The following is a 15748-nucleotide window of genomic DNA, read 5'->3' as shown; positions in this document are numbered from 1 at the left end:
TTTCTGCTGTTTTACCGTTAAAGAGCGTGGGAGCCACAGGACAGCGTTGGCATGTGTCCATGCGCGCTCCACACCGGGCTGTTAGTGATGGAGCTGTGAGCCAGCGGAGGACAACACATGCTCTCTCCCCGGCTGTTGTCACGGTAGCTCGGGCTGTTGTGAAGATATCTCGGGTAAAATGCAGTGAATGTCAGTCTCTCCGTGCCAGTGACGCAACATCTCACACACTGCATGAGACATACATGCGTAGAAGGGCGTGAACTTGTGAGCACACACTATCCTCCTTCACATTAAAGCACCACCTTCTTATCTTTAAAGGCGGTGTGACCCCCTCTCATCCAGCTGAACTTATCCGGGGACTTCGTCATGGATCTTAAAGCGGACTCGGAGGACATGGACTACAAGCGGCCGGCTCCTATCGAAGTTTTCGCCAGCAGGTCCACGCTGCACGGCATCTCGCACATGTTCACTTATGAGCGGATGTGTATCAAGCGCAGTCTGTGGATCCTGTTCTTCCTGGGCTCCCTGGGCGTGCTGGTGATGGTGTGCGTGGACCGGGTGCAGTTCTACTTCCAGTACCCTCATGTCACCAAGCTAGACGAGGTAGCAGCTCCGATGATGGTGTTCCCCTCGGTCACCTTCTGCAACCTCAACTCGTTCCGCTTCAGCCGAGTGACCCGCAACGACCTGTACCACGCTGGGGAGCTCCTTGCCTTGCTCAACGGCAGGTGTGTGTGTTTGGTTCCCATGTATCTCACCTGCACAGCAGGTCTACCTGTTGGTATGCATGACGTCAGAGCCAAGATAGCTCTGATCTCCTGCCGAGAAGAAAACAAAGCTTTGGGATCATACGGTTTTTCCTGAGGGAAATCCATCTGTGGGGATTTCCAGTCGTAGATTCAGGATTTGATGTCTGTGGAAACACTTGGCTGAAACAGAACATTTTTAATTCCGCTACATTCTGCTGCAGCTGTCTGAAGCTGAACTAGTCTTTACTCCACTAACATTAATTGAATGTCATCAAATCAGTAAAGAGAGTGAAAAAAGAGTGAAACTCTGTAGATATTGTGTGAAGGGAAGATGTGTTGGCTCTGAACTTGTCAGGTTAAATCCATGAGGCACCAGTGAACCTGGAACTTGTATGGAATGTGGATTTTGTGGAAATGAAGCCTCAGGTGAAAGCTTATGTTTTATACAGAGCAGTGTTTTAACAGCTGTCTGTGCTGGGAGACGTTCAAACAGCAGGGACTACACATGTGAAACCTAGTGAAGGCCTCTGTGAATGTGAATGTGCACTGACCTCAGCCTGAGGTGACTGAGGAAGAAAAGAAGATGGATGAAAGGTGTTTTATGAAAGCAGCATTAGAGCTGGTTATTTAATAATGTAGTGACATTACAGATCATGTCAGCTGAAATCCACACTGCACACAAGCTGTTGTATTAAACCTTAACCGACAACATGAAGCATTCCTCTAACATCACTCTGTTCAAACATGTTGATACAGTTTCTGATATAAAGAAAGAGGAGGAACACATTTCATCACAGATGCTGTGAATACCCCAGGTAACAGATAATGGTTAATATAAAATGATGAAGGAGAAACGCCGCTGGTGTAATTCCTCGCCTCATCATTTTACAGTTCATGTGATATGAATATCTCAATATTGGATAAGTAGGCGAGTAGATTTTTAACTCCCTGGCTGACACAGTGTGGAGAGACGTGTGTGTGTGATTCACAGCTGCCGTCCCCTCCTCCCTCTACACTTGTTGCTCTGTGCACTGCTTTGATCATTTCGTCTTTCAGCAGTCATGACAAGCTCACCGTCAATGTCGAAACTTTTGACTCTAAATTTCTTCACTCTCTCCTCTGTGTGCCACCCACCGTATTCTGAGCACGTTCAGTGGTGTAAAACAGATGACCGTCCTCTGCTCAGTATTCACAGCTAAAGCAGGAGAATTCACAAACCTGATACAGAAATAAAAGATGTGCTACATGCAAACACATATAAATGCTGTTTTGAACACATTACTCAGTGTAATTTTAGTGCATTGATCCACACAGCTCTGCAGCCTAAGGCACAGTTGGAGAGTGCCACATGCTACAATGACATTCAATTCCCCATTTTTATCCTGAAAATTGCTGCTATGTGACCTCTGTATTTGCATCCACCTTACAGGAAAGCACAGATTCCACTGCTGGGGGCTGCACTTCTGCTACTGTGTATGGTTTAGATTTCAACCAGTGTGTCTCCTTCCTATGTGGGTCTGTTTCTCTGTGTTTGTACTGTTAGATGTAATGGCAGAACATTAAAATATCAACACAGGCTCTGACCTATTGAATTTATTAGTTCAGTTTCAGCCACATTTCCTGGAAGGAGTGACATGTGAAAAACATGAGGGCAGAGGCAGCGACTGAAGAGCAGAGAGAGGAGGCAGTAAAATGAAAGCACAGCCACTTGCTCTGAGTGACTTTGGGAGCGAGCTGACTTTTTGATGGGGGGAGGGAACTACATGCAGAGCAATTAACTTGTGTCTCATAAGCTGTGTGATGAACAAGTCTTTATCCCTGTGTAATTAGTGCTGTTTGTTAAGCTACGGAGTTGTCCCGCTGATTAACGCTCTCTCATCTCTCTCTCTGTTTCCTGCCCCCTCTGCTCAGTTTTGCCTCGGAGGATGTGTCCCTCATTTTCTTAGAGATGGGTACAGAATACGATGTTTTCTTACAACACGACAAGGCCGGCTTTGTAAGGAGAGCGCTCTGTGACAGAGGTAGTAAAGGTACTGTGTGGAGGAAAAACAAAAGGATCAGGAACAACTTGAATCTAACTGGTACAGAAACAGTCCCTGGGGTTTCTTGTAGACACTGTTTAAATTAAACATTAATTTCATTGGTAAAGATATCAGGTGACATACTGTAGGTTTTTTTAGAAAATGGCAGAAGAAGAACAAAGCGTTATGTTGCTGGGGGTGTCAGGAGGAAGCAGAGGTATCCCTGATGCCAGGCTGTCTTAGACGCTGAGCTGCTGCTTCACCTTAACTTCCTCCACAAACACAGAAAAAACAATCACTTTCTCATTGTGATTCCACAGGTTGAAGTCACACTTGGCAGTGCAGAACATCACCGGTAAATTGCTCAATTTTATTTTTATTACGTTGCAAAGGCAATTATATGATAATTAAGAGAAGAAAGGTCATTTTGTTGGTAGGTAGGTGTTGGTGGTAAAAGTGTGTGCTGCCAGAAAGTGTTGAATCAGCTCATGCGAGGCAGAGAAGCGAGTCTTCTGCTTACACAGTTCTGCAGCTTCAACATGTGTCCTGAGCTTGCAAACATGGCTGTGAAGTCACAGGAGCTGCATGTGAAGAGTTATGCTCCATAACTCTGACTTATCTGTCTCAGCAGGATCACAGGTAAAACAAAGGACAGAGGGAGGTCTGATCATTATACAGAAAACATGAAATCAAAGAGTTGCTTCTAAAGCTGATTCTTCAAACATGGCTTCATTTGCATTTATATTGTTTATATAGCAACTGTTACCAGAGTAAAGATTAGCATTAGAGATATAAGTAGGTGATTTAGTCTTAGTAAAGGTTAAGGTGTTTAACAGATCAGATGTGATTTTGCTTCTTCATCAGTATAATAAGATGATTGTGGGCTGGCTTCTCCTGTCCATGACCTTTGTTTGCAATTCTATGATCGTGACTAAAATGGCAGATTAAGTGCTGCCATTGTGCACCTTCATTAAGACGTGATACTGTGGAACCATTCCACTTCATTTTCAAGGACACCGCACAAACAATCCAGTCCTCGTTAGTGTACCAGCTCAATTAGCTCTAATTGGATAATTACCTGATATTATATCAAGATGTGTTCATTGTTGTGTCACGCAGCCTGAGGTAGTAACACCATCTTAACACAGTGGGAGTATGAACTGCTATCCAGGAACATTTTATTCAATTTTTTAGAACTGAGAGTGTGCAGTCCAGAGAAATGTAGTTTTAGTGACCACTGTGTCTCTGTCAGAGTTCACTGTCAGAATCGGCGGCTGCTCGTGTTCACTCGCTCCTCTCATGAGGTGGAGAAGTGATGCAGATGCTCCTTCATTCGTTTTAGTCCTCGCAAGAAAATTAAAGTGCTTGTGGCCCATAATCCAATTTAGTCTCCCCCCGCCCCTACGTAGTGAGTTTGCTGTGATTGCTTTAGGGAGCAGTGGCAGGGCAATATTAAAAATCTACCCATATTATTGTGATTGTATGCGCTTCAACTAAAGCCTCCTGACTCGGGGATCTGAGCATGGCGTCTTAAGTGCTCTCCTGGCAGCTTTGTGTTGCTTATAAGACACAGGCTCTGGATACAATTCAATTAAGTTCAGAATATAGCACAACAGGCTGTATCTTCTTATTAAGGCATGACAGTATAGTGATGTAGTCCCCGTGTGGGAGAGAGCACTGAACCTCCTTTAGTCCCTAACTGGCCTCTGTCATTCTCAGCACTTCAGACTAACTTTCCCAATCTCTGTAACTGGTAGATCAGTTGTGCTTAAAGCCACAAGTTCTACAAGAGCAAGTCCTGGAAATCAAGCTAGCCTGACACTTGAAAGCAAACCACTCAGCTGCCCCCACCCCCCTCTGTTACTCCCCCTCCAGCCCTTCACCTACGTCCTCGTTGTGTTCCTTGCCTCAGCTGATGCAGGAGTCAGGAGGCTGTGAGTCAGCCATAGTGACATCTTCCAGCAGCTAATGCTAGCTCAAAGTCTCGATGTGAGAGGGGTCGTAGACGAGCAGTGAGTTCTTGTATTGACTGACAGCCGGGAGCTCCCTCTCCTGACTTTGGCCTTCTCTGATGGGTTAGGAGGGCGAGGCTCGCTCAGAAACTTTACAGGAGAAATATATCTATGTGGCCGGGCTGTTCAGTGAGTCTTAGTCACACAAGTCTTTGACTGTACCTCTCTGTGTTAAGATATGTTCATGTCTGAGTCTCACTCTGTGGTTAAAGCTGCATCTTTTCATGTATCTCAGTGATTTAAATTGAAGTTGATTATTATCTGATATCAGCTGATATCAGCCATCATCTCCATTACTCTGTAACCTAAAAGAACTTTGTGCATATTTAGAACAAACTCTGTTTCCTTGAAGTAACATTTTACACATCATGCAGCATCATGCAGTGAACCACTAACAACAAGTCACCAACACACACACAGGACATTCAGTGTAGTGTGTTTGCTGAAAAAGACACAATGATTGATCTTGGAATTTTAACAATCAATAAATTGATCAGTCAAATAAAAACCATGATTAACAGGAAAAGCTAGATCTAGTCCAGTCCAGTTTCTCTCTGACATACAGGGTGCTTTCTTTCCTGACCAGGTTCAAACTCTGTGACTGATTTATACTTTCCACTGAAGTGATACTGTGAGCTAGAAACCCAGTCAAGGACTTGAAAATGTAATTAATAAAGGATGTATAGTACCTTTTTTTGATAAAGGTTGATCTGTTTTTCATTGTTTATGGAGGATCAGCTCTGTTCAGAGCTGCTATCACTGAAGCACAAACATCTCTCCCGGTAATGTTTTTCTTTATAATGTAATTAATACAGTAAAGCCAGTCTGATCACACATGATCTGTTCACACATCCACGCAGTGAGTTATTCATTAACCCCACATAACCTTAACTGGCTTCGATATAGTTTCAGCAGCCAGATGTATTAAGGAGAGCGCAGCAGCTAATGAGTAACCTTTCCTGAGTTCATCATGTGTTTAATCCGTGAACAAAGTGGTCGTCTGCGCTGCCTTCTCTGTAGTCGATTAGTTTCTACTACTGAGCTAATTTTCAATCTTCTTACATTCTTTTTATTAAGAAGATAAATACGAAGACGACAGCTGTTACTCCTAATGAGCATGTAAACTACAACACTCAGAAAAACAGTGGAAGCCAGGGTTGATTTAGAGAGTTTACCTTCAGTGGAGAAGCAGTTTAACACTGCACAGCAGCACTGATGTTTAACCCACTCAAAGTACTGTTCAGTAGGTATGATAGTGACTGTTGTTATTAGATAAATTGTAATTGAAGCCGCTATCATCTTCTACCAGCTCTGAGTCCGAGGTGCCGTCTTACACCTGACGGTCATGTTGTATAGCGTTCAGTTCAGCTCCTGGTGGGAACAATAGTCCCAGTTTTCTCCATCACAGCACTGTTAACTGTTCAACACGCAGCATGACAGATTCTCATCTCTTCAGCTCTGTGAGGGCAGCAGAGACAGACAGTCTTCATTTCAGATTACAGCTCATGCTGTCTCACATGGTGAATATTTTATTTCATTCTGTTTGGAGCAGGTAAACAACACTGCAGCTGCAGTGCAACATATTACATTTCTTGTAATTTGGTTGGAACATGAGTAAAAAACTCAACACCAGTTGAATATTAAGGCAGCGCTCACAAAAGGAAATAATGTAATATTTCATTTTTTATTCATGGATCAGCTTATATTAGCCTTCATCATCAAGGGACAAGATCTTGTTCATGAACACTGACAAAGCTTGACCTTGTGGAATTTTAAAAAATCCATTAAGATTTACCACCAATTATCGTTTGAAATAGTGCCCATATCCATGAGAAATAACTGCTGTCAGCATCCACAAAGTCATTCACAGATTTATTGTCAAAGGAGAAGTGCCTGCCTTTGTCTCTCTCGCTCTAATTCTGCTTTCTCCAGCTCGGGACAGACTTATTCATGTTGCAAATGTAAATTGAGCTGTCCAGAATTATTACAACAACACAATGTGTGAACCCTATTATAAGATGGCTGCTGCTCTCTCACATTACACACAAATCCAGGACTTCATATCAAAACAGCCTTTTTTCTTAATTCAGAAACCAGTATGCATTCTCTGACTGACTGTTGGCTCTGATAGACTCTGTGTGTCCTAACAAATTATTCTCATAAGTGTCTGTCAGTGCAGTTAAATCTTAGCACTCCATAATTTGAATGCTTGTTCCACTGATGGCCCATCTCTCAGCAGGGGTCAACACTGGGCCGTTCATTCTCGGAGCAGGGCCACACTCGTTAATTGAGGTTAATTTGTGTCTGTGAATGACTGTGAGCAGGTGCAGGAGGTTGATGGTGGTTGTCGAGCAGAGGCGTGTCATAAATGACTTCCCCAGTGTTTCCTCTCTGTCAGTGTGGCCACTGTACTTGAGTTTCAGTCAGTTTGCCCCTCCATGATGTACCTGACGATGTTTTATACTTGAAAAAAGATGCCACAGATGCCAGGTGAGGTGTGATTTAAACTGTGTCCACAGTGAGTGCTCAGGATCCTCAGCCTTCAGTACAGCATTTTGAACCCATGTGGAAACGCTTTGCTGCTACAATCCTAGCAGCAAATTAATCCTAATTATTTGGCAGGTTGATTTACATGATGTGTGGCATGTACATATGTATCTTTGGTTCAATCAGAGGGTGAATATGCTCTTTTTGCTGCTCCTCTTATTAATTTTTTACATGCTAATCCCCATTGTCCAGCCAAAACTGCCTGTCTGCCTGCCAGACTCTTTAAATGCACATTTTAAAATGGAGCTGAGGTACAGCTGAGGTAGTGTCTTCCTCTGCTGTCTATGGGAATTCCTTGACATCAAATCAGTTTTTTTGCTGTTTCCTGGGTAGCTTAACGTTTTGTATTTGAAGACGATTATGCTTAAATAAAATAGACTGTTGAGATCTGTGAAAGTTAATTTCATTTTCTCACGCCTGCTGTATTATCTGCTGTTCATATCTGAGTGATTGTTCTGAGGTGAGATTTTTTCTTGTGACTCCCACAGGAAGAGAAGTTGTAAAAGATGTAAGTTTCTGTGATTTTGTATTTATGAATGTTCTGCCTCATGTCCACATGAAGTAACCTCAGACCCTTCTTGTCCAGGTATGAGATCCGGGACCCACACCTGGTGGAGGAAAATGTCCTGCAGATCCTGAAGGAGAGGGCTGACTTTGACAACTATAAGCCCCGCCCCTTCAACATGCGTGAATTCTACGACCGAACGGGACACGACATCAAGGACATGCTGCTTTCCTGCTACTACCGTGGGCATGGAGTGCAGCGCCGAGGGACTTCAAAGTGGTGAGTCCGGCATGTCAGTAGTTCCATGTGGTCTGCAGGGGAGGCCTGCCAAGACCAGGGTCAGCTCAGCTGGTTTGTAATACAAGGTCAGCTTTGATATAATTTACTATGACTTCTATATAACATTGACTTCATCACTGAAGTTGGCTTTTGGGAAGTGACACGTTCAGGATGTAGGAGGTAGTGAACTGTACAGGCTGGTTTTTATCCTCAATTCAGTCTTGGGGGCTCCATCAGTCCAGATCCCCCCTGGATGGGATGGAGCCAAGGTCTCTGAGAGTACACACCATGTTCCAGTCTGCTGAGGGGCCTGGAGGTTGGCCCTGGTGTGATAGTTTAGTCTCTGGAAAGGTTGAGCAATGCTCTCATAAAAGATTGAAACGTGGTCTTTGGCTGAACCCGGGGTCAGTGCCATAACATTTTCTTTATGAGTAAGAAGCTAAAAAATCTGGCTCTGGGAGTTTGGTGGTGTTTGTTTTTCCAATCTATCGAATGGTCACAGACATCTGGTTATTACGTGGGACCTGTGTGACCTTTATATCTGCGGTACAGTTTACAGATTCATCACATAACAACCACTGAGCTGCCTGAAGCTCATGGACTCTACTTTGTCCTATGTAGCTGTTACTGTACAGTTAATAATGTACCTGTTGATAATGGTAGCTTTCAGTCATTTTGTGCATTTTGCTGCTACCAAGACATTTACAGAAGTGACCGTGACTTGTAGAAGGAAGCAGCAAACAGAGCAGAAGCAGATCTTTCTCTTTTGTTTTCTAAAGTGTCTGCAGTGTGATGATGGTCAGGTAGCGTACTGTGTATTTATTAGAGCTTGTTAGCCAATAAGAGACACTTACTGCTGCTGGAAATGTTGATAAGTACGCTGACTCTTAACCATACAGTAAATTTAATTTTGTGAGTGACACTTTTCACATTTCACTACATTTTTCTTTATAATATTTTTTTTCCTAATGTTGAGTAACCAAGGCAGCAGTGAAGTTACTGTAACTATGACATTAGTAAGGTCAGGTTGGTGTATTCTGTGTGAAACAGATATTTAACAGTTCTGGGAACATTTCTGCATTCTGAAGGCCTCAGCCAGTGTAAAGCTGCATTAACAGAATTAATTCCTAAAAAACACAATAACACAGACTGACACACAATCATCTCATAATAAAACATTACATTAACAGTGGCAGGTGGGAAATGACAATGGTTCTGTATTGATTAGGTTGAAAATCTCATGGAGATTTTGACTTAATTCACATTAATAAATGTCTCCTAATCAGAGTCAGAGTGAATATCTGCTCCTCGGTGCATTTATCTGTCTCTGAGAGAGTGGTTCTTTTTGCTTTTGAATTAACATCATGTAGTGATGTGTTCTCTTTGTAAAGTAAGTCATACCTGCCACAGCTTTCTTTAGAGGTTTAAGAGACATCTCTACACTGAACCTCATTGAACCTTTCTAAGTCCAGAGGAGTGCACAGCTGTCTACAGAAACCATGTCTCTGGCCTTTATTTGACCAATCCTCCAATAAATGTACACACACACAGGAAGTTACTTTACTCATTATATTCCAGGTGTGCGTCACATGATCAAACTGCTCTTCCAGACCAGTACGCCAATTCGATAAATAACATTAGAGAGTGTGCCTGAGAGAATGTGAGACCCAGTAAATCAGTGGACTGTCTCACTCTGTCCTTCAGTGGTCCTTTGAGGTGAATATCTCATGCTCCGAGGGTTTTTCCCTGTAAAACCATGTAGTACAGGAGCGGGCTGCCACATGCTGCGGCTGCTCTAATGTGCTGATGTGTCCACATTTGCTGTAGTTAGTTGTGCTTATGGCAGATGGTGCTTCACAGGGCTCTACTGTATTAGTACAGTGGTGGTCCTGGATGGAACAGCTCAGCAGAGAGCACTAATGGTGTGGAAAGAATCCTCAGTGCGATAGAAAAAGAAAGAGGACGGTGCCTCTGCCTCCAAACCCCAGAGCATGGAAGCAGTAAAACTGTGATTAACACTGTCGGCAGCTTCTACTTGTTTACCCGCGGCATCGGCTCTGAGCCTCGCTAGCTGCTCCCTGCCTGTGGAAGATAGCCAGAAACAAATGGTCTCAGCTACATATGGCATCCGGGCTTCCAGTTGCAGCGAGTCATTTTATCAGTGCTCTGATAATGTGGTAAATAAAACAGTCGGAGCGCAGCAGTGGTGCTGCTTAATGCAGTTTGTCTCAGATGGGATGCGAGAATATGAAACGTTCTCTAATCTTCTGACAGATGTAAAGACTTCCTCACAGTCTCTGCTGTGTCTGAACTGATTTCACACTGTTTCACATCCGGGTGTAGAGTTCACCATCATCCAATCAGACGTACAGTACCACTGTTGTCATCAGTTATTGTTCACTGGCTCCAGTACTCAGTGGGACGCAGTATCATATGACCAATTTTCAGTCATTACTGCTGGAAGTATTATAGATTAGTTACTTCCTCTGTTTCTGACGCCTTCCATTCCTATGTCTGTGTCCCTGCCTTCTCTTTCTCCTTGCAAAGACTTTTGCTAATTAGGAATGCATACGGCTGCACTGATGTCTTTTAGCTCAGCTGATATTAAAGAACAGCAGGAAAGAAAAATTACCCTCAATTAATATTAATAGGTGGTGCACAGCTTCTGAACCATGGCTGCAGGAGATAATAAGAAAACACTAAAAAGACAGTGAACTACAAAGACCAGAATTAGATTTTTTTTACAGCCTGGTCTTTAATTAAAGAGACACATACGTAGGCATGTAATCATAAATGTCTATAATAAAGTTACTGAGTACAGAGTGTATCTTAGTGCATCCCCGAGGGGTCCTCTGCAGATAATGTTGATAGGAGATTGATGTCACATTGTCTAAGTTATTCCATTTTGAACACAAAACACCCACGTCTGACTTCAGTCACTGAAGAAAACTCTGACAGACTTCTAACTTTGCACGACTCAAACTGAAGGTGAGGGGGTTGGCAGAGAGAGACAGAGAGGGAGAGGGAGGGAGAGGCAGCACATGAAAGAGAAAATAAGAGCAAGAAAAAAGAGGGACAGAGCCACAGGAAGACAGAGACTGAGGCCCAGGTAACAACAAAGTCCTTGAGATGAAACTGAACATAATGGTGAAGTGCTGCAGAGAGACAGAGAACAGCAGCTGCCACAGCAGCAGCAGCAGTGGAAGGACTATCAGGAGACACACAGGTTTGCGCTCATTTAACCACTCAGACGCTGCACAGCTCGGCTCTATCTCCCTTTTTCAGCTGCACAATTGTTTGTCCCAACACAATGAAGTATGGCAGCTCAACAGGTCCCTCCTTTCCTCTCTTTATTTCTGTTAAAAATTAAGTGTGAGCTTCTATCCAAATGCACAGGAGGAATAACACAGTGGTGCTTAGATCAAATCTCAGGCTGTCTTGAATTAATGAGAAGAATCATCATGATGTTCTTTCTGTACAGGACATGCTCTCTGCTTACTCTCCAACAGTTCCTATGATGTTCTGCTTTCTTGGTTAGCACCATGATTTCTCCTTCTGTGTTCGATTAGATGTAGAATTATCAGCCAAATTACAACAGGAGCAGCTTCAGAGAGAACATCCTCAGATCACTGACTTTTATTTATTACATTTTAATACCTTTAATTTTGATTCAGTTGAAAAGTTTAACTGATACAGCTGACTTTGAATAACATATTGAAATTATTGTCTTGCACTTATGTCTCCATGGTACATCTCTGTTCACCAGCTCGAAACAACAAAACACTCAGAAGCTCCCTAAAAACCTCTTCAATATTCAACTCAAACAGCATCAAACTGTACTGTGACATTTATTCATTTTGGTTAATATCATTTAACAAACCGCTCCAGTGAAATATTTGTGAGGTTGTATATAATGATCATTCATGGATTTCAGGTTAAATTATTGACATTTTTATTTCAGTAGTTCCCATTTACTTTCCCTGTGACAACACCAACCACTAACCACTACTCCTCTCCACCTTTGTGTAACCCAGATCTTATGTAATGACTTGTGACCATTGTGTTGAGCTGTTGGCTCCATCTCAGCTGTCCACTGACCCTCAGAGTCCACCCCTGGTGGTACAGAGGAAGTGTCACTAATGAGATGTGATCAATAGAGAAAGCCTTTCAGAGACACCTGCTCATGGATCACATTTCACAAACACCCTCTGAATCGATGCTGACTTTGAAGTCTTTCTTTAACATCGTTCTCTCTTCACATTTATAAATCATTGGTGAATGAAATCACTCAGTGATTCCTTAGTTTTCACTCTGAGATTCCCTCCTGTGTGGTCACACAGACTGGATTTCGTTGCTGAGCCATGGTGAAGGATACTGGTGTAGGCTCCGAGCTGCTCACCTTCTGATTTCTTATCTCTGAAAAAAGATGTAATCTAATTTAATTATGTTGGCTCTTAATATGATGACTGCTGAGGCTGAGAGGCTTCAGAGGTACCTGCCAGTTGTGATATCAGAAATTCAAACGAGCTTTAATCTCCCATTCCTCATCAACTGTTTTTGACACACCTCACCTTTGTTCCACCCTGTTTTTATTCATTGCTATTCTGGTCTCATCCATCAGCTCAAAGCCGATGATTCTGCCGTTTCTTTTTGGCTGGACAATTCCCACCACTTCTCCTCTTGAGGATAAATCAATCAATTTGCTATTACTGTAGAACTCAAAGACATGGATCAATTAGGTTGTTGCTGAGTAATGGATGCATCCTTAATGAAAAAAAAAAAATCATCTTCTCTTGGAGTGTAATGAGGCCAGTGGTGTTCCCTGGCACAGTCCTGTCTCTCAATCTCATCATCTAGAGACTGAAGTAGAAATTGAAGCATGAGGTAATAAGGATTTTGTAATGTGTCCATTCAAAACATTTCAAACAACCCAAGATGCTGAATCAAATATTTGACCCTGAACTCATCACGGGGCTATGACATTGATATATATCTCGCAACACTCCGCTTCCCAAACTTTTCTGCCTGATGTATTCTTCTGAATGTTTCTTTAACACTGATAAGCTATCTGTCAACTCCATCTGTGTTTAGGCCCGCTGTCTTTGGTTGTAGTAGGTTAGGTTTACATTACTGCCACAGAAGCTGGATGTTTTAACCTTTCATTCAGTACTTTAATCTCTTTATTTGACATCTTTACTTGCTGATAAGTTTTCATGCTCTCTCAGAGGTGACCAAGACTGGAGACTGTTCAGTTGTCATGTTGTTGGCTGGTAGTTTGTTGGATATTGTGACAAATACTTCAGAGTAAATGTCAGCGTCAGGATATGAGCATGTCTGGTTAGGAGTTGCTGTTGGAATATATAATAATGCTCTACTGTATGGTCTGTTGTGTGTGAATAGCAGTTTTTCAATGATAAAAACACAGTAAAAACACATGTGAATACTGTGCGTACAGTAGCTTAAATAAAAATGGAACATGAAAAATGTTTGTGACATCAAATTAATAAGCTGTTCCTTTACATTAGTCTGTGTGTTGTCACTGTGAAGTTGTAGACTTTTGCCCAAAATAATTATTGTCTACTTTTCAAGAGTACAAACAGCACAAGAACAAACAGCAGCAAACAGCATCCTGGGTGGGTTAGACAGCAGCCTGCATCCTGCTTCACTGCATAGTTTTTGTTGGCTTTTCCAGCAGAGAAGAAGAGGATGATAGCAGGTGTAGATTTTCTGTCACAGTGCTTTTGAGAAACTCAAGCATCTCCCCTGACCACACACACAGAAAGGCACCTTTCATGTGACCTCTTTGTTGTATTTTTAATGGTGGAATGAAGAGCGAGACAGACGTTTTTGACAAGATGGTTTCCTGATGTGTGAGGGTGCAGGGTGGACAAGAGGTGAGAAGAGGAGGGAAACGCCAGATAAGGCAAATTCAGAGCATGGAGAGATCTGAGAATCCATTTATTCCACATGACCCTGTCGCTGCTCCTGGCCGCTCAAAAATAATTTTTAATAATGAAGTGAGTGGGGAAGATATGCGACGGGGGAGAGAAAGAAGGGAGAGGAAGTTATCCCTTAAAGAATCAATTATAAACACTGGTTGAGATCAGAGGCAGTGGATGGCTGCACAGAGAGAAAGAGGAAGAGAAAGTGGAGGGGGCAGGAAACTGTCCTGAAATAAGAACGTGTGTGCCAGCGGGGGAGTGTCTGTTTGGCTCTGGGTTTGTGGTGCCGGGCTGCCAGTGGTGAACAGAGGGAAGGAGGAAAGAGGTGGGGATTGATAGACACTGAAGGAGAGTAGGAGCTCAGGAGCAGCAGCTGAATGAGAAGCAGGGGATTCACAGCGTTGTAAAGCTCTCAGTTCGCTCCAGTCCACTGCAGAAACAGCCGATGTATGGTTCAGCTTCTGCAGACAGTCGGAGTGATTATTCATATGCCACTGGCAGGTGGCTCACTGCTGCATTAGTCAGCTAATTACCATCAGACTCATATTAGCAGAGCTGATTTTCTTCTTTTTTCTTAATAGTCGTGTTTTACCTACTACATTACATATGGTCAGATTTACTCAAGTTCATTAACACCTCTGAATTCATTAAAGAAAAATGACATGAATACATGATTAATGGTTCTGACATTTCCAGATGATTCTGATAATTACAGCAGCTGATTGATGACTGTGAATGCATGTATGTGCAGTTTCTCTGTGACTGCAGGATGTAGCTTTCGTCTCAGCCGTATTATTAAATACGACAGCGGGAAGGTGAGCGACAGACAGGTCAGAAAGATGTTTCTTTATTCACAGACGAGAGGGTACAGATACTGTCATCCTCTGCTCCAGCGTCTGGGAGAGATAGAGCGAAAAGCATCTGGAACACCAGCAGCTCCCCTTGGGATGCTGTGTTTTCATCTTAGCAGCCGTTGTCTTGATTATTTTTTTTTTCTTTTCTTTGTCTCTTGGGTACATCCGGTACCATAAAAGCCCCCTCTTCCTTTTTGACTTCACCGTTTCTTTTTTAGTCAGTAGGGTTTCAAAGTAAGAACACTAATGAGTGGTTGGTTGTGTTCTTCTTAGATTAGAAGAACAAACCGTTTACTTCATTATAAATATTTTAAAATCAGAGTTTTATTCTTAATGCACTGATGTGAAGTATTCAGGACCTGCACTACATATGCTTAATTACTGCTGCTTTATTAATGTTGAAGTAATCCTGTGATTGGATATAAAGGTGGTTGCCATAGCAGTGGGGGGTAACCTGATAGTGTAGGAATATGATTACAGAGGAGGGCTAAGGTAATCTGTCTGTCTTTACCTCTGATGGTCAATTAATATCTCTTTAAGCTGCAGAAAATAGAAGAGCCTTGGGTCAAGAAATCTTAAGACGGCTCGAAAAACGAGTGGCATATTTTCAGAGTACAATAAAGCATTCATTTACAAGAAGCTGTCTACAGTGAAAGAGAGAAAGTGAGAGAGAAGGTGATGGAGCAGCTAAGACTGAGGACAAAGCTTCTCTGCTCAGATAAATTCTTATCTCCAGCTTTGATGCTCTCTGTTCAACACATCTGTGATTTTCTCACTCAGAGGATACAATGATCTGCTTTTAATGTGTTCACAGCACCTGTACTCACTCATCAGTCAGT

At 42.6% G+C, this 15748-nt stretch overlaps 1 protein-coding gene across 1 annotated transcript; it reads left to right on the top strand.

The window, feature by feature from the left end:
- Positions 1 to 358: 358 nt before the first annotated feature.
- On the top strand, positions 359 to 8117 carry LOC108902101 (acid-sensing ion channel 1-like). The gene is made up of 2 exons (XM_018703831.1): positions 359 to 728; positions 7916 to 8117. Exons 1-2 carry the CDS (start codon positions 367 to 369, stop codon positions 8115 to 8117), a joined length of 564 nt encoding a protein of 187 aa, XP_018559347.1. The 5' UTR covers positions 359 to 366.
- Positions 8118 to 15748: the final 7631 nt, after the last annotated feature.

The sequence above is a fragment of the Lates calcarifer genome, unplaced genomic scaffold (genome assembly GCF_001640805.2).
Source record: "Lates calcarifer isolate ASB-BC8 unplaced genomic scaffold, TLL_Latcal_v3 _unitig_4698_quiver_2587, whole genome shotgun sequence".
In the NCBI taxonomy this organism is placed as follows: Eukaryota; Metazoa; Chordata; class Actinopteri; family Centropomidae; genus Lates; species Lates calcarifer.
This window is presented reverse-complemented; position numbering and strand designations above follow the sequence as displayed.

Coding starts and splice junctions, on each gene's coding strand:
- LOC108902101 (XM_018703831.1), top strand. CDS start 367: ATGGATCTTAAAGCGGACTCGGAGGACATGGACTACAAGCGGCCGGCT. Junction 729..7,915: donor CTTGCCTTGCTCAACGGCAG/GTGTGTGTGTTT, acceptor CTTCTTGTCCAG/GTATGAGATCCGGGACCCAC.